Below are 25856 nucleotides of genomic sequence, written 5' to 3' on the forward strand. Positions count from 1 at the left end.
ATATAGGACCACATGAAGGCAAGAAATTTAATGAGGCATATCTGTCCCTTAACAATATTTGGTATGAAACTGCTGGGGAGGTTCAATTTACATGATTTGTGCAAGCAAAGATTTCAAACACTTTGAAACCAGGCATCACCCATCCTGGTTTTAAAGTCTAGAAACTTGATCATGTCACCCTAGAAATTCATCTGGGCAATTCCTATATGAGTTCCGCTTGCTGATTTGCCTTGATTTCCCAATCAGGCACAGATTAAGTCATTCCTCATGCAATGCTCCTTTTGGAAATCAGTCCACGTTATTTAGAGGAGCTAAAGCCAGAAAATGCTGGAACCACAGTGGGTTAGGCATCAAGGGTGGAAAGAGAAACAGACTTAACATTTCAGAACAAAAACCTTTCATCAAAACTGGGATTCATTTCAGAGAATCAATTGCCATTGGTCACTCCTGGGCCAACCATGCTATCAATGATGTGTTGGACTGAAACTTCATGACGATGAGTTTAATTCCAACATTTAGGCGTCCCTCACAGTACCTTTGCATGGCACCCACTGGTGTCACCCCGCACCCCAACAAACACCTGATCACTCCTGCTCCTTGCCTTCCCTCTAACCAGCTACCCCATGGACCATCCTTGGTTCTGACTATCACCAAATTCTCTGATTCCTCAAACCTCCAAACTCCCCAACCCATCTAAACTCCCAAATTTCCCAATCTTTGTCCACCCTTACGGCCAACCCATCAAAGCTCTGTACATCCCAATGGAGGCCTCAATCTCTAGCCTCCCCACCCCCATCCCCATAAGCAGGAGTTGATCCAGCCAGCCAAAACCAATTCTTCACAATACTGGCCTCAATCAGACATCGAAAGCAGCACCCCCTCTTCAGGGCCCCTTACGGTCAGTCCTCTATCACCCACCAACTTGGATGCTATGTAGTGGCTGGTCAGTAATATCAAGGCTTTGGTACAACATCACCAGCGTTTTTTAAACACGATGCCCAGTGAGATTCCAGAATTACTTAAGTTTTATAACTGTCTTCTTCAGATCATTTTATTCTTTGCAATGGTGCCAATCCACCCAGCTACCAGCCTTGCCCCTTGCTTCTCTGATCACCTTAGACTCTGATTCAAATACCCCATACTCCAATCACCCAGCTTTGACCCCTACTGAACTCTCTGATCTCTCAAACCCCTGAACTCCCTGACCCATTCAAACTCACATGTAAGGAGCTTTATCACATCATTTGTCTTCTTCACAGTCAGGGAGGGGTGTCATATTTTCATCAGCTGCTGCAGTTTAATCTTGCATTTGCAGGCAGTATTTATACTAACAGGAAATATTATATGCATCATTTGTAAATGATGAGGCAAGGATAAAATGGAGAAAAACAACCAAGAAATTCAGGAACTGGGATGAGAAGAAATTTTTTCACCCAGGAGGTGGTAAGCCATTGGGATCTTTGAATCCTCAACCCAAAAGGGCTGTGGAGGATTAGTTTCTGAGTATGTTCACAACAGAGATCAATTTGATATTCTGGGAATCAAGGTCTCTGGTAATAGGCTAGTCCCTGAAATATATAACAGGGCCTGGGTCTATCAGCTTGGCCAGGCACTTACCCCACCAATTTTAGACTTTTTCTCCATATTTCTATAAGGGCAAAATCTCCAATACCGAGATGTAATGGTTTCATTATATATTAAGATGGGTCACATCATATAACAATGTAATATTTTTCATAAATGGCCCTTTGGAGATCAAAAAAATAGTGAAGTCTAATACAAGCTTCCAACGTTACTGAAGATATCTCCAAGAAAAGAAACAAAGAAAATGTGTACAATATAATAGCTGCCACGAAGCCTTGCAAAACACAAAATTTATTTTACAAAATCAGCTGAAGATAATGAGCTAAAAACAAATTGGTCATAGTGACTGTAGACCCCACAACAACCAGAAACATAACAACTTGAAGAGCAACATTTATAACATTTCAGCTGCAAAACAGACTGTAATCAGACAATATATAAATGGTGAACTTTTTTTTAGCAAGATGTGGAAAATAACAGGCCAAAAAAAAAATCAAGCAGAAAAGGCATCATACGATTACTAAAACATTTCAGGAGATATTGAGGACAACAGGTTGGCAAGCAACACTCATTACCAAGCTCTCTGTAACATACTGGCAAGATGCTTTATTTAAAGTAAAAGGCCTGGTTCTTGTAAGGACTGAAAGACTCTTTAAAAACTAATTATACCAGTGATAATACCCAGCATGAAGAATCTGGAAAAATAACTATTTGTTTGAAAAAAAGTGAAAAAATTTTCAAAAAATTGTGAAATGACAGAAGGAAAGCCAGTTAAAAAAAAAGGTGGGGCAGCACAGTGGTGCAACTAGTAAAGGTGCTCCGTCACAGCTCCAGAGATCCGAGTTCAATCCTTACCCCTGGTTCTGTCTGGTTGAGTCTGAACGTTCTCCATGTGACTTCATGGGTATCCTCTGGGTGCTTTGGCTTCCTCCTATATCCCAAATATGTGCGGCTGGATTGGTTAATTGGCGACTTAAATTGTTCCTAATGTGTAAGCGAATGGTAGAATCTGGGGGAACTGATGAGAATGTGGGGAGAATAAAATAGGATTAGTGTAGATAGGTGCTTGATGGTCAGTGTGGAGTTGATGGGCTGAAGGGCCTGTTTCTATGATGTATGATTCCATGTGACATAATAGGACTCCTCAGTGTAAAACAAGTTCACTGTTTTCACTAAGGGTGAGGTGCGATTGGAGAACATTAAATGAAGAAACATGATACTAAATGCTGAGAGCGACAGGAATGGACGTCTAGCATAGTTGGCAGAAAAACTGACAGAAACACAAAAGGGATCCAAAGTTCCAGATGGTCATGTGCGGGTTCAACTGAAGGTTTTGTCTGCACATTCCCAGGTGAACATTCTGTTCCTTTCATTGGTAAGCAGTTTCCCAAAAACAAATCTAGTCTGGGAGGAAGTCAAATTTTTTCAGTATGATCTGTACAAGCTTTGCAACTCCTACAGCTGCCTTACTGAACTCACATGAGTTACTCAGTTGGTTGCCCACTGTCCTTTCACTTCCAATAGATGGGATTATGTTTATTTATCAGTCTGTTCTCGCTACCATCTTCATGAAATGTCCAGGGATACTTGCTGGAAGAAAGCTGAAAATTCCACAAATTGGTTTTAAATTGGCAGATAATAAAACAGAAAATGCTGGAAACACTCAGCAGATCAGGCTTGAAATTGAAATGTGAATTCTGTCTCTCGTCCCACTGATGAGGCCTGACCTGCTGAGTATTTCCAGCATTTTCTGTTTTTATTTTAGATTTCCAACATCTGCAGTTTCTTCCTGATTTTCAATTAATTTGGCAGATTTACATAGAGATTTGAATTGAGCAGATCAAAACTGATGGGTTTAATATGAATTCAAAATTGCTTTTTATTAATAAATAAGTTAGGCATAAGAATGGAAGAAAAGACCATCAAACTAATCATGTCTACGCGAACTAATCAATGCTACAACTTCACACACATGTTCATCTAGCTGCTTGAAATACTGGGGAATGTTTCTCATGTCCCCATTCTCTATACACTGAGAAATACGATAAAAAACAACCGCACAGTGCCCACCCTATACAAAGTAGGCCTTTGGTCCTGATCAAATCACACAAAGCAATGCTAAACATTTTTAATTGCCAGTTATTGGACTTTGATAACATTGTCAGGTACCATCAAGCAGAGCATGCAGTGAGCATGCTACTCCCATGGAATATTATGCAGCCTAACCAGTGTCCTTAAAGGGGCTGCTACAGTCATTGTTGTCACTGATTATTTTGTTGTCAGGAATGGGATGAGCACAAGCAGTCCTGCTGGCTCCAAAATATCCCTTCCAGCTGCTTATAGTCCTTCAATGTCCCAACCTGCATTTCTGCTAAACTGCCAGGAAAATAACTTGATTCTCCTGCTGTGGCAACAGGAAGGTGGGAATTGCAATCACTCCGTTCACCAGCAGTCTGAAACAATGGGCCTACAATCTCCTGACAGATGAAAGAAAAGGGGGAGAAAATATCAGTTTAGGGACTGTCCAATAAATTCCTCTTCAGTTCCCTCAGAAGGTCAAACATCCTTCTAATGACCATCATGGCTTAGTCCCAGTATCCCAGAATTGTCCTTTTCTTTCAGAAATTTGTTGTTACCTATATATGGAGTATCAATGCCCAATATTCACCACGTTGTGTATCTATTTATCTTGGGGTGATAATTCTCTACAAAATGAAAATTGGATTTCACATTTACTTTGTATGCTAAATGGGTGCTGCACTAATGATAACTCTCAACTGGGGGATCACACTCTACTAAAAATTGCAAAACTGGGAAAGCTTACTATTTACTCATTAAAGCAACTTTCACCCAGACTGCTGTGTTAAAATGTGATCTGTACAAAAGGTGAGGGAAATCACAAGGAATGGAGCAAGTGAAATTTGGCCACATTTCCCATGATCATCCTCAGAGATGATAACACAATTGGCCCCAAGATACTGTGAAACTCGGTTCATTATTCAGGCACCAGCCACTCTATATCTGTGCTGGGTATGATCATGAAAGTCTGCAATCAGTATTGTGAGACCAGAGAAATGTGACACAACCTTCAATCCTTAATTCAACCTTCAAATAATCTTTCTAACCAGAATGTGTTCAAAACCTCTACCTTTTTAAAAAAACTTCAATAAATCTACTCTCACCCTCTATTTTTCCAATGTATAGTGTTAATTCTTGAAGCCTAACCACCCAAGATCTTTAAGATTTGATGTAATTTTATTTTCTTTCCACTCTTTCCAGAGGCCCAGAATACTTTATTGTGGGGTGTAGGAATCTCTTCCTATGTCTAAACAGTTATCATCAAGCAGGTGTTAGACCTTTAATTTGCATATGCGAAGGGCCTAACTCCTATTTGAGGCATAGACAGTGCACACTGACTTTCTTTTTGGCCTCTACCACGTGGCTTCTACCACACTGGAGCCCTCAGAGGCTGTTCGGCAGTAAAAATCATCACCGCTTGGTCAATATTCTAAGCCTTGTTATTTAGCATTTTGAAAGGTTCAGGGAGGTTAAAGAATTATTGTACAGTATTACAATATAATTACATACTTGCAGCCTACCGAGGAAAAAAATGGTCATATGTAACCATGGACTGTTGTACAATCATTTCTAGCACTACTACCCTTGACAGACAGGTCATTGCACAACCAAGAACCCTGCAGACAGAAATAACAGGGAAATCATTGTGTTCAACAAATTAACCCCGTACAGTATTGTGAATCATGAACTCTATCACTGCATCCTTTCGTGGGACTTCCATTCGTTCTTACCTACAATAGACCCTCCTAGAATCATTAACGAATTGAAAGGCAAATGGCCTGGTCTGGAACCTGAGTTCATTCTCAGTAAATAAACCATTGAAACACGGCCTTCATTTGAACTTTCTGGCTTACATGAAATAGAGCCATTGTTGAAATAATTTGTTTAAAGGCAAATTCAAATCATTTTGCTATGCGTTTGTTTTCAATTCAGATCTATCTTCCTCAAAGACAATTTGACAACCTATTCAAATCACTTGATGTAGTTGTCAGGAATAGGGTCCAGTTCAGTTGGTAACAGGCAATTACAAACAATATCCCATAGGATCCATCTGCTTTACTGACGGGGAATGTTGTGTTTCAATTCTCCACTCTTTAGAATAAAAACGTAGCCTCACAATTAATCACCAAGCACGTAGTAGTACACAGGCTGTCAATAATAGGGTAGATCTGGCTGTGAGGTGTTCATGCGTGTTTCAAATGTACTTGGATGTTACCCTGTGGGAGTCAGTAATCTGAGGTGTCGCTTCACACCAAGAAAATAAATATGGCTAAAAGTAAAAATCTGAATCTGTTGTGTGGCTACAAGGGATGTGCTTTAAATCCTAAATTAATCTAATGTAATATTCTTTTCTTCTCTTTCTTATAATCCTTTCTATTATCTTTTCTTTTTTGTGTATTTCCCTTGCTTTCTTCATCCCTGAGAATGAAGGAGTTTTATTATACTGTAAGATCGTCAAGCATAATTTCTTCAGTATCTGTTCAGTCAGATTCTGTTCTAGGGACAGAACTGGTCTAAAAACCAAACCACTCTATGAATGGATCAATTTTTCCTCTAAACAGACGGTTGTGTCATTCTGCTCTCTATCCTTCCTATCCCAATTATTTTATTTACTTTCTCTACTCTCTTTTTAAATGTTTCTGTATTGTTATTCATTTTGTTTATTTCCCTTTATTTTATGTCTTCTCACAGACAGCTGACACTTATTCCCAGTCAATGCTTTCTTTGTGCAGAGCCTCAAAATTATTGATTTATTTGCAGCTTATAGTGATGCTGACAAACATATGCCAAAATGCTACATTTGCATTCCTCAGTTTTTGGAGAGTAAAATTAACTGCTAAAATAAAACTACATCAAATACCATTCTTAGGGATGAAGAAAGCAAGGGAAACACACAAAAAAAGAAGAAAATATAACAGTAGGTATCCCACTTTCATTCACATTTTTGCAGCAATGCAACTGCAGCTAATGTTAGTTAAGCACTGAAAAGTCCAATACTCAGAGATGTTATAGCATTTAATATTGAATTTAAATTTCCGGGAGTGAACCCGCATAAATTCTTCAAGGTGAATCTCTAAAACCTATGGAAGAAATTGTCTTTCTTCCTGGATGAAAAATATAATAAAACATAAATAGGCCCCTCCTATATTTCATTCAGGACACAAAACATCCAGATAATATTTTTTGGGGGGGGGCAGTAAATTTGTTTTATCAGGATATTGACTTGCATTAAATTTTGATTGAGTCACATTTAGTGGACTCAGACAAATTGGCAAATCGGGCTGCTCGATGGAGTGTATTTTGGGTGTTTATGCTGGGACAATGTGGAGTGGGCAGTTGGCAACTCCTATCCTTATACATTACTGATTTAGTACCAGCCTTGACTAATTGGGGTGCAACTACTCAGCTAACACCATGTGCTAAATTACACATGGGCAAACTGGTGTTTATCAGTACAAATGTTGATTGGGGGACCTGAATGATGGAGATTTCTATTTGGTATATTTAGAGGGTACATGGCATGGAAGAGTTTAAGGCCAGTGGTACAATTGTTGAGGTGTGAGACGAGGTCTTCATTGATAATTATCAAGCACGTGAGATCATTAAATTGTACGCACAACTGCTTTCATTTCCTTATTACCTCACTCCTGGCATTGAGCTTAACTGCGAGCTTCTTCCACTGCTGCTTGGCCCTGTGCTTGTCTTACCGCGCCCCCCGCCCCCCGATGGAGGTCCTCTCTTTTTGTCTACCAAGCTATCCTGAGGAGTGTTGAAAACCAGGTTTGCTGTTCTCATCTGAGCCTTACGTTTGCTTCTACCAATCTTCCCAAATCTGTGAAATAATGTCCCCTAATGATTCAGAAAATAAGCAGTTCCCCTTTAAGAAATACAGGCATGACTGAATCAGCAGTGGCTAACTACAACTGGTGCTAACCAGTCATGGATTGAACTGCATGGATTAGTTCCAGTGAAGATAAACAACAAGGTTGTGAGTGTGTTGCAGTAGGTCAAACAGGCACAGATTAATCAGCTATCTTATTCCTAGTACATGTTTTCTAGTACTATCCAATTTAGGTCCCTTTATGTCTCAAATGAACTGGTAAATGAATTACTATGTTTCTTGGAATAAAATGGCAAACTGATTAACTACACTACCATTCACAGCACTGTTCAGACAAATTATTTTAAAGTGAACACTCTTCACTTTATAACAGCCCACATCCTTCTTTATCCTTCTCCTGAACCAACTTATATTTCAGTAACAAGGCTATTCTCCAACTATTCATCTTTCCTCTCCTTTGAATTTATGTCCTTCATCACTGCTGCCTTCCTTGCAGACAAATCAAAAGTGCTCCAAATAAGTTCTTCTTCCTGCACATTCCAGCCTGAAATATTATTCTTTGTTTACTGACTTTTCATGAGTTATGTGTGCCCAGTTGCAAAACATTTACTTTGGGGGCCTATTTGTTACACTATGAATATTTGCATGTATGTTTTCATCTTTTGAATCCAAATATACTTCCTGGTTAATTAGCACTTATTGGGTTCTTTGTTATGTAATTCGGCTTCATCTTGATAACTGAAGAATGGCACAAGCATATAGGGGCTTCATTTGAGAGAAAGAAATACTGACTTGGAAATAGGAAGGTGATCTTCTGGGTAGGAGTTATGTGTGAATATAAAGCAATCACATTAATATATTTGATCAACAACTGACCAGTATAAGACATATTATTCCAGGAGTATCATGAGAGGAAGACAAAAATGTAATGATTGTTTATATCTCATTGTCAACGATAACACTCCATGATTAAACTCTACTTTGATAAAGCTTGAAGGTTCTCATTTGACTGTAGAGTTTGGATTTTGAGAGGAATATTTTCCCACACACACAATGTGAAAAGTCCAATTCACTTGAAGACTAATCTTCTCTAGGTTTCCTTTGGGCTGCCCTTTCTTTGGTTGCTTTGTCATGCCATTGTGAATTGTCCTTTACTATGTTTATTGTCACAAGCATAGAGTTCCAATCTGTATATCAATTGGGATGCATGTTTTGTTAAGATTGGTCTCAGGCTATCTGTGCAGCTTTTGAACCAACAATCTTGGGAATGTCATCCACAGTGATAGTCTCCCTGCAGAATATCTCTGTCATAGGGTATCAGATACTGGGGCCGGGTAACTTGTTCATCTTGGCTCAACAACTTTAATTGTGCCATCAATAAATTATCATAATCTTTTTGAGACAGACCAAGTCTTTTGATGTGGTGACTGTGTTCCAGAGATTGCATTAACACAGCAAGGAGGTTATAACTATTGGCCTACAAGAACTGCTTATTGGAGCTATTGCCGGCAAAATGGCACTTTTATTGTATAACTTCACAATGAATCTTATTGTATTTTTATGGTATACTTCTTTACTAACAGAGCATCATGAGACAAGAGTATTTCCAAGTTTAGTGAATTTGTCTATCTTGGAGAACATGTACCCTTTATCGTTAGTGGTGAATGGAACAAGTTATTCCATTAACTATCTACTAAATTCTGTAAAAACTAAATATTGTAAGAGAGAGATATCTTTATTAGTCACATGTACATCGAAACACACAGTGAACTGCATCTTTTGCGTAGAATGTTCTGGGGGCAGCCCACAAGTGTCGCCGCGCTTCCGGCGCCAACATAGCATGCCCACAACTTCCTAACCTGTACGTCTTTGGAATGTGGGAGGAAACTGGAGCACCCAGAGGAAACCCACGCAGACACGGGGAGAACGTACAAACTCCTTACAGACAGTAGCCAGAATTGAACTCGGGTCGCTGGCACTGTAATAGCGTTATGCTAAGCACTACACTACCATAATAAAAACAGAAAATACTGGATATACTCACCAGGTCAGGGCATCTGAGGAAAGAGAAACAAAATTAACTTTCCAGGCCAGTGATCTTTCATCAGAACCAGATATTTTCTGCAAAGGGAGGCTAGATTTCTCACAGATTTCTCCTCAGAAATCCTCCACAATGACGTGCTCCAAATGGCTATGAAGGGCAGTGTTATCAGGAAACTGGGCTTGAACTCAGTGTATTTTTTTACAGATCTGAGATACACAGACTGGGAGCAGTAGGACCTTCCACACAGCAAATGCTGACAACTGAATAGCATCTCAAAAATATATGGATTATAATTGGGTTCATGTCCTGCATCTAAGGGTGACCTAACCATCAGTTTGTTGTACTGAGTGGCAGCAGTCGAACAATTTCTTTGCTGATGAAAGATAATGTCAACTAAGGCGGATGTAAAGGAAAAAAACACAAACAATGCAGGAATCGCAGTCAAATCTATGGCAAATCGGCTTTTTGAATTGCAATAAGCAAATAACAACGATTTCAATCAACGTTCATTGAGAAAGAGAAAGTATTTTTCATTATTTTTATTATTGCTATGACGTCAAAGCTGGTAGTAAAACACATCGAGAAACGGTCACGTGACTGACAAACGCTTTTGATTGTGACATCACTCATTAACGTTGCCATGGTGCATTTTATGACGCTCGCCCAATCAAAAGCAAACTCTGACGGCAACCGGCTGGAGTGACGTCGACACGATCCAGTAGCCGTGGAGAGACTGGAATAGCGTCCCGCCTCATGTCAGGCAGCCAATCGGCGCTTGCAATCCTTGGCACCGTTCCAGAGACGGGCCACTACCCCCTTGCCATTGGCTGCAATGGTTTCGAGCAGCGGGGAGAGCAGCCAATGGGAGGTGGGGTGGTTGGATGCGCGCCCAGTGAGGGAGCGAGGAGGGCTGGTGGAGGCGGCCTTCCAGTGGCTGAAGGAAAGTTAGAGCGAGTGTGAACTGCAGTGTCAGGCAGAGGGGAACGGCGAGGGGAAGCGGGGTCTCGTCTGTGGAGCTGGTGGCTGCCGCCATTTATTGTTCTTTAAATCCCCTTCCCGAGCCCGGTCGATCGGCGATGTCATCGCAGGTGGCGCAGCGAGTGCGGCCCAGCGGCTCCCCGACCTCCAGCCGCCCCCAGCCGCTCCGAGCCACCGTCCCCTTCCAGCTGCGAGCGGCCGCCGGCAACAATCCTCCGAGCGGCGTCGCCGGCTCCAGGCTGGCCGCTGGCTCCTCGGGCTCGCCTCCGGCTCCGGCCACCTCCGTGTCTGCGTCTCCGCCGGCGAGCCGCAGCGCGTTTCACACCGTCGCCACTTCCACCGGCACTGCCCCCGGGCCGGGCGAGCAAGAGACGGCCTGGAGAGCGGTGCCGTCCGTCGAGAGGAAAGCCAGTCACTCTGCCTCCTGCTGCACCTCGCCCGTCAGTAAAGGTACTGCACCTGCTGCCAGGCACAACATTGTGAGCCCTGCTCCGGTAGAGCTGCAGAAACACTAACCCCAGCCGTTTGGAATCGACAATAAGTTTTGCTAACGGTGTTTAAATTTGTTTTTCTGGTGAAAGCAGCCTTGGGTTAGCAGCTCAACTTGTTTTCACCCCCCAGTTTCAGCTCTTCCTTTCTGTGTAAACATTGCAGTTTCTGCTTAGAAATATCTGCTTGCATGATGTTTATGATTTTCCATTTGTGTTTTTTGTACACTACCCTGCTCAGGAGTGCCTCCCCTTAATGATAAAAGCTTGGAATTGCCACCACTGCTATCAATAGTAGCTGCAAATTCTGGAATAAATTGCACATTTTTTTTGGCTAATTCCCTTTCAAACTCTTAACAGTAGTAATGAAAAGCCTGATAGATATGAGGTTCACTTAATGTGTAAAACTGTCATTTGAACCCCAAACGTCTCGTATGGCTGCAGATGTATCTGGAAGCATTGATCAAGGGAGACAGAAAGGGGAAATTTATTTCGTGTCAGAAATAGTTGGTTTATAATCTCATGTTAGATTTTACATTGTTATGCAACAGCAATTAGTTCAAAGCTGCTGCTATTGCAAAGGGCAATATTTGTAGCTCTAGAAATGATAACAATTATTACTCAACTTGTGCAGTAATAGATTTGTTAATACAAATAATGCAAGAACCACTGCTTCATTTTTTTTGAAGCATTTTTAACCTGAGCAAAATTTAATTATTGTGTGCATTTAATGGATTATTAACTTGTTTGATCATTTAACTCAGCCAGATATGCAGGTAGGAGTTTTTTTTGCCCTTTTATGTTTTGGAAAATATATAATTTTAGATGAAGTTTGACAAATACTGTGATCAGTAGATCATAGCTGTTGAAGATGTATGTAGGTTACCCAAGTAATGTGCTTCCAACTGTTTGCTATTATTTGCATCTTTGAGTAAAAGAGATTTACATATACATAATACTGTGCACAGCCGTGGGTTTTCACAACTCCAGTGATCATCTTTTGAAATGACGCCATGGGATTTTCTTTTTGTATATGCTTGAAAGAGGAAAATAGTGGAGAGGATGTGGTCAGTATAAATTTAAGCAAAAACTGATATCTCAGCTCGGCATTCCCTCAGTACAGTAGTGAAGTGTTGGCATTGATATTTGTGCTCCAGGATTTAACTTGCAAGCACCTGATTCAAGTTGTGCTGTTGGCCTTGTAGCTCAAGTGAACTACATTCCATCCCTACACCTCTTGCTGTCTGACTGGAATTTGCATGTTCTCCCTGTGACTGTGGGTTTATCTCCAGAAGCTCTCACTTCTTCCTACATCCTAAAAATGTGCTGGTTATTAAATTAATTGGGTGCTGTAAATTACCTAAATTTTGAGGGGTAGAAGAATCAGTTGCTGAGCATGAGAGAGAATATGTTACAGGGAGATAAGTGGTGAATGGGATTAATGGAATTGCTCAGAGCCTGTATAAACTTAATGGGCTAAATTGACAATTTATCTTAACCTGGTTAACTAGGTTATCATTAACATCAATTTGGGCATTGTTGGTAAGACTAATATTTATTGCCCACTACTTATTGTTCTTGGGGAAGATTATAGCAAGACAGTGCTCTAAACATTGTAGTCCTTTTGGTGAAGGTACTCAGAGTATTGTTAAGTAAGGAATTCTGGGATTTAGACCCAGCAACAATGAAAGGATGAAGAAATATTTCCAAGTCAAGATGATGTGTGACCTGGAGGAAATCCTTGTCCTTGTTGATAAGGTCATGTGCTTGGAGGTACTATTGCAGTAGCTAAGGCAAGGAATTGCAGTGTATTTAAGATGGTACCACTGCAGCCATGGTGTGTGCTGGAGGGCATAAACATTAAAGTTGGTATATGGGGGATACCCAATAAAGCAGTTGCTTTTTCCTGGATGAGGTTGGTTCTTGATTTGCAGCAAAACAAATTTTATGACACATGTCAGTGATAAACCTGATTCTGAATGTAGTTGGAGTTGTACTCATTCAGGCAAGTGGTGCGTACTTGATCACACAACTGACTTGTGCTTTGTAAACGGTGGGAAGGCTTTGGTGTGTTAGAAGATGAGTCACTTACTGAAGGATACCTAGTCTCTGATTCGCTCCTGTAGTCCTGGTGTACATATTGTTGATCCAGCTGACTTTGCAGTCAGTGGTGTCTCCTGGAATATTAACATTGATTATGTCATTGAATGTAAGGTTATGTGGTTAAATTATATCCATTTCAGCTCTGGAAACTTCAAAATAAGTGTTTAATTTGCACTATGACCAGATTTTCCTGTTCTTTTGTGGTTTATAAAATCTGATTGCCTGCATTCCCAATATTTCTGCAAAGATAATTGGTCTTTAAATGAAACCTATAGTTTACAAAGTCTAATGACAGTGGGTAAACGGCCTTTGCTTGTAACACTGAGAAAGAGGAAACCAATTGTTTTTGGTACAGATTTGTTTCACATCCAAAATGTACTGAACAGAAAAGTGGTGCTGTAGGAATAGAAACTTGCAACTTCTATACTTTATTTTTGCCAAAGCAGCTAATGTGAGCATTTAGTTTGTGTGTAGGATGTGATTATATTAACCAGTCAACCTCTCTTTCTCATTGGAGATTGGCTCGTATCACTGAGCTGCACATGGGGAGGTTCCAGTTGTGAATGGCACACAGATGTTTCCACTTAGCTGCACAGTCCCAAGAAGGGGTGCCACCCTTCCTCATGAGATCAGCCACCATCTACTGTAGTTTGTTTAACTGCACTAAATATTTGCTGGTTATAGAGCTTTGTTCTTTGTTCCCATGCATGCTTGCCACAGCTGTTAAAAGCTGAAGGGCTGGATTTTGTGGTGATGAAATAGTAGTCTCCGTGGATCGTATTTATTGGAATATGACTACATTCAACAAAATTAGGATTGCTGTGGATTTGCTAATTTATCTTGGTATGAGACTGGGGACCTCAAGTCAACTTTATTCCTCAATTCTTGAATGCAAGATTGGCCTTGGAGTGCATTGTGTAGGGTTGGCCTGAATAACAAATTAGTTTTTATGGGGCTTTTCACAAAGTAAAACATACCTGAGAGGAACATTATCCAGTTTTGTTTGCCATTTAACCCACAAATATAGAGATTGGTGATGAGATTCTTGTTGAGGCTGAGAGGGAAGGAATTAAACATGGAGGCTGAAGGCATGGTTCTGAGTAAACAAGCAAAGAGTACAGAAGTGGAAGAGCATAGAGCAACATTTTTCTCCCCACCCCAAATCACTGCTGCATTCCCAAAGAGAAGATTAGTCAGGAATTCGTAATCTTGTCAGTTTCTGTCATTTTAATGTTTCATCAGCTGATGTATTTCTTCAGGTCAATGATCTTGTTTTAAGTTGTGTATGTAATATAACTGAGAACATGGAACCCATTTCTTACAGCAATTACTTAGTTACTAACAATTTGTATTGAAAACTTATTTATACTGGCTATCATATCTCTACACTCGGTCCTGATGCTGGGTTCCAACCTGAAACAATGACCATTCCTTTGCATCCATTTTGAAAGTAATGCACAAACACAAAACTATTACTGATTTTAACTACTTTTCTATTTTCCAATTGTAACAAACTTTTCACATGTATTTTCTGTCTAATGAAATATTGATCAGGGAAATAAAGGAAATGTGGTAGGTATGAGTCACCGGAATTAAGGGAGTCTCTTCAATATAGAGGGTGTAGGAGAGAACAAAATTAGGAGGGCAAAGAAAGGGCCATGAAATATTCTTGGCCTAAGATTGAGAATCCCATGACCCGTCAGGGAAAGAGTGGGTCCTGTTAGGAACTGAAAGGCAAACTGTGGTCCAAATGAATACTTTTCATCTCTAGTCACCAAGACAGACAGGGAAGATGGTGAGTTCATGGAGGTGTACATGGGTAATCTGGAGGAGGTCCATATTGAGGATGAGGTGTTATGGGACACAAGGGTTGATAAATCTCCAAGGATCAGATCTATCCCAGGTTGTTATGAGAATTGAGGGAGGACATAGCGGTAGCCTTGACAGAGTTCTACTTTGTTAGTCACAAGTGAAGGTGCAAGACTGGAGGATAGTAATGTTCTTTCTTTATTTAAGAAATGTAACAGGGAGAAGCCAAGGATAAGAGCCTTGCATCAATGGTAGGGAAGTTATTGGAGAAAATCCCAAGGGATAGATTGTACATTTGGAAAGGTAGGGCTGATCATGGGTAGTCAGCATGGCTTTGTCGGGTGGAAATCCTGCCTCACTAATTTAACCACTTTTGAGGAGGTAACCAGAAGATTGATGACAAGATGGTGGATGTTGTGTGTGTATATGGACTTTAAGGCATTTGACTTGGTTCCACATGGTAGGTTGGCCTAGTGGGTTAAAGCACATGGGATCTAAGGCAAGCTAGCTAATTGGATCCAAAATTAATCTTGCAAAAGGAGGTAGAGTAATGGTGGAAGGATGCTTAACTGCAGTGCAGGGACCCTTATTGTCTGTGATGCATTGTAATGATTTGGATGTAAATGTAGGAGGTATGATTGGTAAGTTTGTGGATGACACTAAAGGATACTGAGGGAAGTTGTCTAAGATGAGAGCAGAGTATAGATCAGATGGAAAATTGGGCAGAGTGTTGGCAGATGGAATTTAATCTTAACAATGCAAGGTGATTCATTTTAAGAATGGAAATAGGACAGAAGTTGTAAATGGTAGGGCACTAAAGAATGTTGATGATTAGAGTGATGGAGTTTGAATTCATAGTTCCCTGAAAGTGGCAACATGGGTAGATAGGATAGTGAAGAAGGTTTGCCTTCATGGGTCAGGGCATTGAATATAAAAGTTGGGATGCTCTGTTGCAACTTTATGAAACACCAGTTAGACTACACTTGGAACATTATGTGGTTCTGGTTGCCATGCTATAGGAAGGATCTTGTTATGCTGGAGAGTGCAGAAGAGATTGACCAGGATTAGAAGATTTTAGCTATTGGGAGAGATTGGATAAGGTGGGTTTGTTTTTCCTCCTGGAGCAAAGGAGGCTGAGGGGTGACCTGATAGAGGTGTGTAAAATTATAAGTGGTCTTGATGGGGAAGATACAATTGTCTTCTATTGGTAGGGGTATCAAAAAAAAGAACAGGTTTAAGGTGAAAGGAAGGAGTTTCAAAGGAATGTGCTGCCAGAAGAGATGGTAGGGCCAGATACAATCACTGCATTAAAGACACTTTAGTCGGGCAGAGTGGCAGATGGAATTTAATCTTGACAAGGCAAGGTGATGCATTTTAAGAATGCAAGTAGAAATAGACAATACAAATAGGCAAGGTATAGAAGGATGTGGATCTAGTGCGGGCAAATGGGATTAGTGTATATGGGCTAATACATCAGCATGGATGTGGTGGGCAGAAGCATCTTGTCCTGTATGATTTTAATTAAATGGTTTAGTCTGGTGTTCATTTAATCCTCCCACATCACAAAGATGTGTGGATTTGTTGGTTAATTGACTGCTATGAATTGCCCCAGCATGTAGGCAAGTAATGCTATCTGGGGAGAGTTGATGGGAACTTGGGGAAAATAGTGATTAATGTAAATGGTTATTTGAAGGTTGGCGTGGACTCTGGGCTGAAAGCTTCTGTGACTCTACAAACCTTGCATCAGAACTAGAATGTCTCCACAGCAGGTCCAGCTATATGTAAATTAATTGGGACATTACATAACAGGTACATTTGGTGACAAAAGCTTAGTCTTTCATTAATAATACGGGAGTTATTTTAATGTTTCTCAACTGGTCTAAAAGTACAAATCCATACCCCTTTTGGGTTTTGCCACTAAACTTTCTTGATACAAGTGTATTTCTTAAGCCTCCATCTTCCTACAAGATTGGTTTAGTCACTTATCGCTCTTGTACATGGTCAAATTACTTTAAGTCCCAACTAATCAGCTAGATTTTGCTGTTGCATCTCATCTCGAGGAAAACAAGCTGCTTATGGAGCAACTTTTATACTTGTGGAGATAATGTATAAAATTTAATTCTGTGTAAGTACAGTTTTTGCCATGGAGTAAAATATTCATGTTTTATATTCCAACAGCAATATTTCAATCTGAAAATTAAGATATTGCACATTAATTGTAATTACAGTTTGAGGTTTATGTGAAAAATTGGAAAGAAATGCTAATAATGTAGGCTTAATTTATGACATTGGAACCATTTCTGATATTTAAACTTGAAAATATCTTAACTTGCATTTTAGAAGTCCATGTGGTAATTTAAAGCTGACTTCTGAGACTGTTTGTTTTAAATTGATACCTAAATTATGAATGGGTGGGAGTTCTGGGTGGAGTGACTGAAATGCAGGTGGTTATAACATGGTACCACCAATCTTGAAGGTAATCAATGAAGGTGCAGACTGTGCATCTTTATACAGTATACTTCATAGATTTAGCATCTTTTGAAACACTTGGTCAAGGTATTTACCATTATGCTGTGAATACCTGCCATAGAAGAAACAGAATATAGGTAAGGCTTTGAAATAAGTGGGGGATGCAGAAATGGGTTAAAATTTCATGCCAGTGAAAGTTTTTTCTTATGGGTGTAGCTGTCTGTAGGGCAAATCAGATGGAGCTGGAGAAAAGCAGAATAGTAAGGGTGTAACTGCTGCTCAACAGTAGCTCTAAAATGCAACTTGCAAAGTTGCAGTCATTGACCACGAATACTTTTAAGGCATGTGGTATGTTGGGAGGGTAAAATATTCAGTGAATAGAGGAAAATATTGTACCATTGGTAGCCTAAATTGTGAAGATACAATGTGAGGTTATGCTGTCAGGCACCCTTAAGGCAGTAGGGGGAAGTAGCTTCAGTTGTGGCATTGCCTGAGATTTCATTACAATTGTGGTAAATTATTCTGAGGAACTGGCATCAACCAAGTGATGGTTAAGAAGAGTCTTTCTTTTCCCTGTTTTCAATCCTATCATAAAATTTGAATTTTATAAATTTTAGTCTTGATTTGCATTTTATCACAAGATGAGATTTGATTGTTTGCATGGCTGCTCTTTGCTTGTTGTGGGAGTGTTTTGCCACATGCAGTCTACCTGCTATAATGTGGTATACCAGGTAGAGGTTCAAATTGTATTTCATGAACATAAAACTTATCCTGCGAAAATTGTAATCTTAGTTTGTCCTGATAGCTGCCATTTGATTCCATTTGTATGTTGCAATTTTAATAAATACTGAACACCTGTTAATCTTGTAACTTTAGTTGAAAGATGTTTTGAACACATCAGAAATTTGAATGTTTTGCAAGTGTATTTCAGAAAAATTTTTCTATTTTGAAATGTATTGCAATTCTAGTATTTGCTATATAAATTCACTTTATTATTTGGAATGGCATCTCGGAGTAGGTTATTGTTCTATAACATGGTCATCTGTAGCTCAGCCTTCCTTGCACTTGCATACAGAAGTTATTGCGGGCAGAATATATGAATGTGGTACTTAATAGGTACTATTCCTTTTTTTTCTTCCCCCCCCCCACCCAAAGCCCTGTGGTTTGTGAAAGGAAAATAAACATGCAAATTGCAGGCACAAGCTCCTGTTTATCAGATAGGTACAAGGTTTTAAGTGTGGGAGTGTAATTTGAAAGCTGACTTAAATACTAATGACTCGGCAATTACATTTAAAGCAGGGGCTTTGGATGTCAGTTACATAAATTCTAAATTTGAGAGAATCTGTTTGGTTATATTGGAGAGTGTTTGTCTCCTCCCTAGATCAATTCTCTCAACAGCGGTAACCTTGAATATTAGTTTTGGTCCATGTTTTGAGGCCAATAGCCATCACCCTGTTTGCAACATCAAGAGGATTTTACCTCCTATTCATTTTCCTTGTGCTCCTAATGATATAAATCTTAGTTTTCTGTGAGAGTTCACTTTATTAATAATTAGCCATTTTTCTTCAGTCTTGCTAAATAATGTGCATGCCTTTTGGAGAAGCTCCATTTTTGTGCTTGAGACTGGATTCTTAAAGTGAAGGTTTTTCTTACCATGAATAAGACTTTGGGCACAACCTATGTCAACTCCTGGCTTCACCACAGCTTGCTGCAAAGTAAATCTGTTTCTCTTTATCCTCAGTCTTGCAAGATCACATTGCTATGCAGCTGCAATATTCTGCATTCTTGTTTTAATAAATTTCAGGGTGGTTTTGTATTGTTACTGTTTACATTTGAATTGAGGCTGCCTAAAACATTTAATGGAGCAAGTTGCACACAAGCTACGCCTATGATAAGTTGACTTAAAACATGAGTTATGGAATAAAATGACCATTCAACTGTGTACTCATCCACATACTGTCTTTTTTTTACACAAAATGTAATGCAAAGGATTGATGGTTGTATTACAATTGGAATGGCAGTAAAGTGGTAGATGCTTATTTGGAATAACTATTGGGTTTTCCTCTAATGGATGGCTCAAGAATCGGGCAGCAAATTTGAAGTGATGGGCAAATTTGAGGGTGGGTGATGGCAGATTTGTGGGTGTGATGTTGGGAACAATCTGGATGATGGAAGTAATCAAGCTTATTTAAAATGAAATTGCATAAGTACTTGAGAGAAAATAATTGTGGGGGAATGGGACTAGATAGTTGCTCTTCAGGGGAGCTGGAGTGTACCTAATGGGTTGAATGACTTCCTTCTACGAAGTAATTGTGAATTTGAAGAAAATGTTTTCTTTTTCTCTTTAGCCATTGAGAAACCCAAGCCTCCTAAGACACGATCTTGTATACGTCGCACCTCCTCTCTTGATACCATAATTGGACCTTACCTGATAGGACAGTGGCCTCGTGATACTGATATGCACTCTATATCGTGGGAGAACGAGAAAGCTACACAGGTATTTCAATAGTTAATGTCTTCAATGCATCGTTAGTTAGTCTTTGAACAGTAGCTGAATGCAGGATGCCTTTTTAAAAAAGACAGCATAATCAAGTGTGCATCTGAAATGATTCTATAGGGAATGAAGTTCAGTGTTGCTTTTGACTTTAAGTTCAGAAATGGTTCAGTTGGTAGCCTCCATTGTGCTTCATGATCTTGAAGCCAAGAGGTAGTACTTCATCTGATTTGGTTTATTCTGTGTGGAGAGGGGAGAGTAACTTTAAAAAGGCTAAATTTAATGGAATAAATTCAGTGTTTTTTTTAAGCAATATTCCAATTTTTATTGGGTTTAAAATCTGAGTTCTAGTAGGCAGGTGCCCAATGGGGACAACTTGTGTATCACCATTAAGACTACTACTATTTCCATCTTGTGCGTAATTACTTGGCTGTAGAAACCTAATGACAATGTCAGATTTGCTGCTGATGCATTGTGAACATGGAATCTGAAGAACACTTAAATTGCAGAATGTTGTATTTAATTATGCTGATATTTTAAGTTGTCTTTGTGACAGGTTTGAAGCTGGGATCCCAGGCATTTTGCTGATCTCCACTGTTCAACAAACACTGCAATCAGTAAAGTCATCAATGTGATTTATAGACAACTGGATTACATAATGTAAACAAGTCTTGAATTAACCAAAGAAATTTGTATACTGTAGTGAGAAACCTTTGGGGTTCTGTTGGTCTAGCATGACTTCTACCATATGATATCCTAAATGAAGATCTGAGTCATGGTGAGTAGGTAGCTGGAACAGATCCACCATTGTGGTATTCTATCTATACTTCAAGATTCTACCTGGTTGACTTACAAAAGACCTGATCATTCTTCATTTAAGGAACATTGAAACATTTTTTTTTGTCCACTTGGATACAGTTATTACAAGGGTTCATTATGCATAATTTCTGAACATGACTCTTCATTGTGTCTTTCTTTCAGTCAGTTAGTTTAGATATTTGAGTGTCTGCCTAAACTTAGCATTTTGGCTTCCTATTGCTTTGCAAATGAAGAAAATGCCTTCATTTTCAAGTACTATTGGGAGGGGTGCTGGCAAAAGAAATCTCTTCAGATTTTCAGATTCTTTGTATTGGATCACCCGGATAATAAGGTTGCCCAAATGAACCAGTTTAAATCAAATTAAATATCTTACAGTAATTACCTGAATTAAACTTCCATTTATGATTTTTAATAATTTAAATCTTTTGTATCTGGTGCCTCTACCTAGTAGATTAAGACAGCAGCAATGAAATGCCCATCAACCTCTGTCTTCTAGTTTTTGTTTCAAAAGCATAGTGAATAACATTACGATTGTATTTCTACCTTCTGTTTTGATTTCTTTTCCCCTTTTTGTTTTTGACTGAATTTTGTAGGTTTTCTAAATTTTTAGGTGACATCTAATACTGTTTTGTGCCACCAGGAGTGGCTAAGCAGCTTTTCATTGCCCAGTAATGATTGATTTTGCATATTTTTAAACCACACCATATTTCAAGTAGTTTTATTGTGGCTAGAAGAGTTCAGAAGGGGCATTGTCCCTGGTGTATTTCTAATTTTCTCCCTGATTGTTGAGGCTAACAGCTGCTTTAGTTCCTGTAATATACCTCTAAAGAAAATGGCAAACCAATGAACTTTCTTTGGGTGGTGATGGTGGGAGAAGAGAAATAAGGTATTTAGTGAATGGTATTTTAATAAGTAGTAACATTTGTCTTGTTTTCTTAGTCCAGTTTGGTTTACTGTTGTTTGGGGTGGATGAACAGGATATTTATTTGTAATTGCACTTGATATTGTTCCTTTTGAGATTCTAGCATTGATGGCCAAATATGTAGTGTAAGGAATTCTATTTGTATCCTTAATCTATTGACAGACTGTTTAGGGAACTGTTCCTTGACATTAGTTCCTTTAAATCCTCTATTCTACTAATGACTTGATGTCAACATTTGAGATTTTGGTTATGTATTTGATGGGCTAATGAGTTAATTTTGTTCCTTCCCCCCCCCCCCCCCCCCCCCCCCCCCCTGGAATTTTGCAATTTAAGCTTTAATTTCTTTGGTCCTAGTCAAATAAGACATTTTGTTTCATCTTTATTTTCCCCATAGTTAATTTTGGGGATTTTATAGCCCATCATAACTTGTGGGAGACTGGTGTTAAGAGGAAGATGAGAAGGAGCTGGGTCAGGGTGTGGAGCAAGTTCAACATTGGTTCTTTTAAGGTAGATAGCACATGATCTCCAGCTCCCTGCTTCATTGAAAATTGTACATGTATGGAGAGAAGTGAAATGCTGTGGACCCTGCTGGATTGTACTCTGCATGTTCATTGCTTTTCATGGGGGTGGGTGCACTGCTGGGAGCTGTATCCTAAGATTCAAAGATTTTCCATTTGCATCTGTTCTATATAAATTTCATGCTTATCGATATGAGTAAGTCTCATGCTGGTGGGCGAACCGCCTTCCACTTTTGCATTTGATGTCTGCCTCAAGCTCTGCCAAATGTGCTTCAGCCATGTTCAGAAGAGAAACAGTTGCTAAGAGTGAGTTTCAATTTCCCACACCAGCTATCTTTGTCTTTGGACTGAAGCTGTCAGCTTAGTGCTGAATTATGAGCCCTCTTGCACTGTATGCTTGTGACCTCTAGGAACTTGGTTGAGGCTACTTGCTTAGAAGCTTTGTAAAAGCTGTCATACTTCTTTACTTCAGCTGACTGGATTCAAAACTAGATTCCAAAGGTGAAAGCATAATGTTCTAATTTACTAACACTTCCAAGCTTTGAAATAGCCCTACCTCAAAGTTCTGAGCTCTTCTTTGTGTGAAAGAGAACCAATTCTATTTTGGATTTGATTACTCTCTTGTAGTTTGCACTTATTTTTTAAAAAAAGTCTTGTGCATATCTTAATAAAACACTGTCTAGATGCTTGGATCTAGTACATCTCAGAGCATGGCCGAATATTGTAAAATTTAGGTTTTTTCTGATAGTTAGCGTTACCTTTATCGAAATAAGGATTTTATCACATTCTGTACCTCGTATTTGGAAAGAAGCAAGGCTTCCATGCTACAATTAAGGGAATCATTAGGACAGGAATTTCATTGACATTCTTTCATGATAACCCAATGATTGAACTTTTTTCTGTACAAGGTGTAGGAATATTCTTGAGGCTTTTCTTTATATAGGTTAAAAATAGAATAAAATAGACTGAGGACTTTTTGAATTTTCATGCATGCCTGTGTCAGCTCCCAGATACCACTATTCAAAAATGGCTGGCTGCTTCAAGTGTGACTAAAATTCTGACTCCTGTATCCTATCCTACACCACTCTTGTTCTTCATTGATTTAGCTCCTTGAGTCTCCATTTCTACAAGGCTTAACTTTTCCCTCTTTCCTGTTACCACTTCCCTCTCGCCTCCCATTTACTCACCATTAGTGGCTATTGATACTTGATTGGAATTCCTTCCCTAAAACCTCCCTGCTTCATTCTGCATTTTTTTAATATTTGTTCATAATTCATTTCCTCTCTGGACTTATTTTAACAATGCACATTACTGCCAGGAATATAATTTTACTAGTTAGAATGTAAGCATAGGTCCCTGGCCCTGTGTAACTTGGTTAGTTTTGGCTCCAGTACTCAAAGGCCATCCTCATTCTTCAGCCCTCCCACCCTAGAGGAGAGTGTGCAATTTTAGAATGAGTCTAATATCCTTGTACATGATGGAATTAACATGCAGGTATAGGTAATGGAGGAAATTGGAATGTTAGCCTTGATTGCACAAGGATTTGAGTAAAACAGTAAAGGATTGCCATTACAGTTATGTAGGTTACTCCTTCAGAATAAGTTCCCATCCATTTAGAACTATTCCTCTGTTGTGAATCTTTGAAATTGTTTACCTTCTGAGGGCTGTGGAATACACTCTTGATGTAGATTCTTCAGTACCAAGAGACAGGAGTGGTAGATGTTTGGGTAATAAAGGAGAAAAGGTAATGGATTCTTGGATCCCAATGAGCATTGAATGGCAGAACCTGTTTGAGGGGTCAAATACTAACTACTTTGTTTATGAAATTTTGTACATTAGTAATTTGTAATTGGAAGGAAATATTGCCATACTAAGTTTCCTCTACTTCTTTCTGCATCTGGTTATAGTTCTACTCACTGCTTTTTGTAAAGAGTGAATTTAATGATTTCTGACATGGTGAAAGGCATTTTCAACTAATTGTTTACTTTAGTGTGGTGGCAGTGGAAATGGAGCTTTCTTCTGGAGGCTGCTTTAAAATACAACTGGGGAGATAAAAACAAACACTAAGCAAAGTGTGTTCATGGTGAATGGAAGGTCATTGGTATGATTATGATCCAGTAAATGGAGATTGAAAGATCTTCTCTAGTCTGAACTTTAATCAAAACTAAAGTAGCAACAGAAATTAGAAATTTAAAGTGTTTTCAGTATCACTTTTGATCAATTACTGTATCCTACCATGGTTTGCAAAAATAGCATTAAGTAGCTTGGAAATTTTTTGGAAGATGTTTGTTTAATTGTAGTTGTGTGCTTTGGAATCTTGGTAAATTTTATGGTGCTATATTTCTGTAAGAAGAATAATTTGAATTTTGTGCATCTGTTTAAATCCAGATGCAGCAAAGAATTGAGCTTTTCATTTTGGATGTACCACAGTGAAGTTGGTCTTTGGGATTGCCACCTTTTTAGTATAAGTCTCTTAAGGGAGCAGTAATGACCTTGACTAGTTCATACTTTGTTTCAGCACCCAGTTGAATGGCTCCACTAAATTTAAAGTGTAGCAGTTGGTATTAAGCCAACCATTTGCATATGTCAGACTGAATTCATTAGGTTTGGGCAGTAGGGCTATCAATTATTATAGAATTGCTTGTTGGCAAGTATTGTCCTAAAGTGAGTGTAGCACTCATTAACACAAGGGAAATGTGAAACCATGTTAGGTGATTGAACCTACTTGTGCTTGGTTTTTCCTGTCACACTTGTTTTTCATAATTTTAATCTAACTTTTACTCTTCATTCTACCTATTCCAATAGCTTCTCCCCCTTTTGAAAGCTCCCCTATTTTAGAAGTGAGAACAATTTGGTGGAAATCCTAAGTGTCAATTCTCAAAACTAGGGTAGGTCTCAGTATATCTTCAATTGCTGTCCTGTGGCATCCAGATGAATAAAGGTGTCTGTGTCAGGGTTAAAAGGTTGCATATAACTGTCCTGTATTGTTGGCATGCTCCAAATAATTCAGTCCTCCACAATCCTGAAACCAGGAAATGTACATGTGTCTGGCATGGAGACAAGTTGTCAGGATCAAAATGTTAACATTGAAGTCAAACTGTATTGTCAGCCAAATGTTGATCCAAGAAGTGAATATGGGCAGCAGTGGACTGCAGAAATGTAAGACCAAAGGAAGGTGAGCTGTAATTTCAGGCCTACCATTTTCTATTGAAGCAACTTTAGTAGATAATGAATTCTGTAGTACAGTGTACCATGCCTTCCAGAGTACAGCTTCTTGACCAAACTGAATCTGTTTTTGCTAATATCTTGTCATAGTGTGCATAGGAATCTTATTTCAAATCTTCAACTTCCATCAACTGTACAAGAGGGAAGACGTGCTTGGGATTAGCATTTGAGTATTAACAAATACACTGTACTAAGATGGCTGGAATTTAGAAATGCAAAGTCATATTCAACAATTAAATTTTGATTTCAAACAAATTTTGGAAGTCTCCCTTTTTGTGACTGTTATGTATGATCTTTGAGAAATCAGTTTTAATGTTGCATCATAAGTACAGTTGTTTCTCTTTATGCTTTTATCTAGATTGTCTTCAAACATCTCCCAGGCCACCCATTTTTCTGCTTTTTTTTAAATTTGCAGAGTTTAAGTATTTTTTTTCTTGAGTAACTTTAGTCTTGAATGTTTTTATTTGTCTTTCAGTTATAATG

The 25856-nt window shown here is 39.0% G+C and overlaps 1 protein-coding gene across 1 annotated transcript in view; it reads left to right on the forward strand.

The window, feature by feature from the left end:
* Positions 1 to 10144: 10144 nt before the first annotated feature.
* LOC127583062 (glucocorticoid-induced transcript 1 protein-like) overlaps positions 10145 to 25856 on the forward strand; it is a 45367-nt gene continuing 29655 nt past the window's right edge. The window contains exons 1-2 of the mRNA XM_052038787.1: positions 10145 to 10976; positions 19744 to 19892. Of these exons, the coding sequence (XP_051894747.1) occupies positions 10625 to 10976; positions 19744 to 19892 (501 nt within the window). The 5' untranslated portion in view covers positions 10145 to 10624. The remainder of the gene's footprint in view (positions 10977 to 19743; positions 19893 to 25856) is intronic.

Source organism: Pristis pectinata, chromosome 25, assembly GCF_009764475.1.
Source record: "Pristis pectinata isolate sPriPec2 chromosome 25, sPriPec2.1.pri, whole genome shotgun sequence".
Classification (NCBI taxonomy): domain Eukaryota; kingdom Metazoa; phylum Chordata; class Chondrichthyes; order Rhinopristiformes; family Pristidae; genus Pristis; species Pristis pectinata.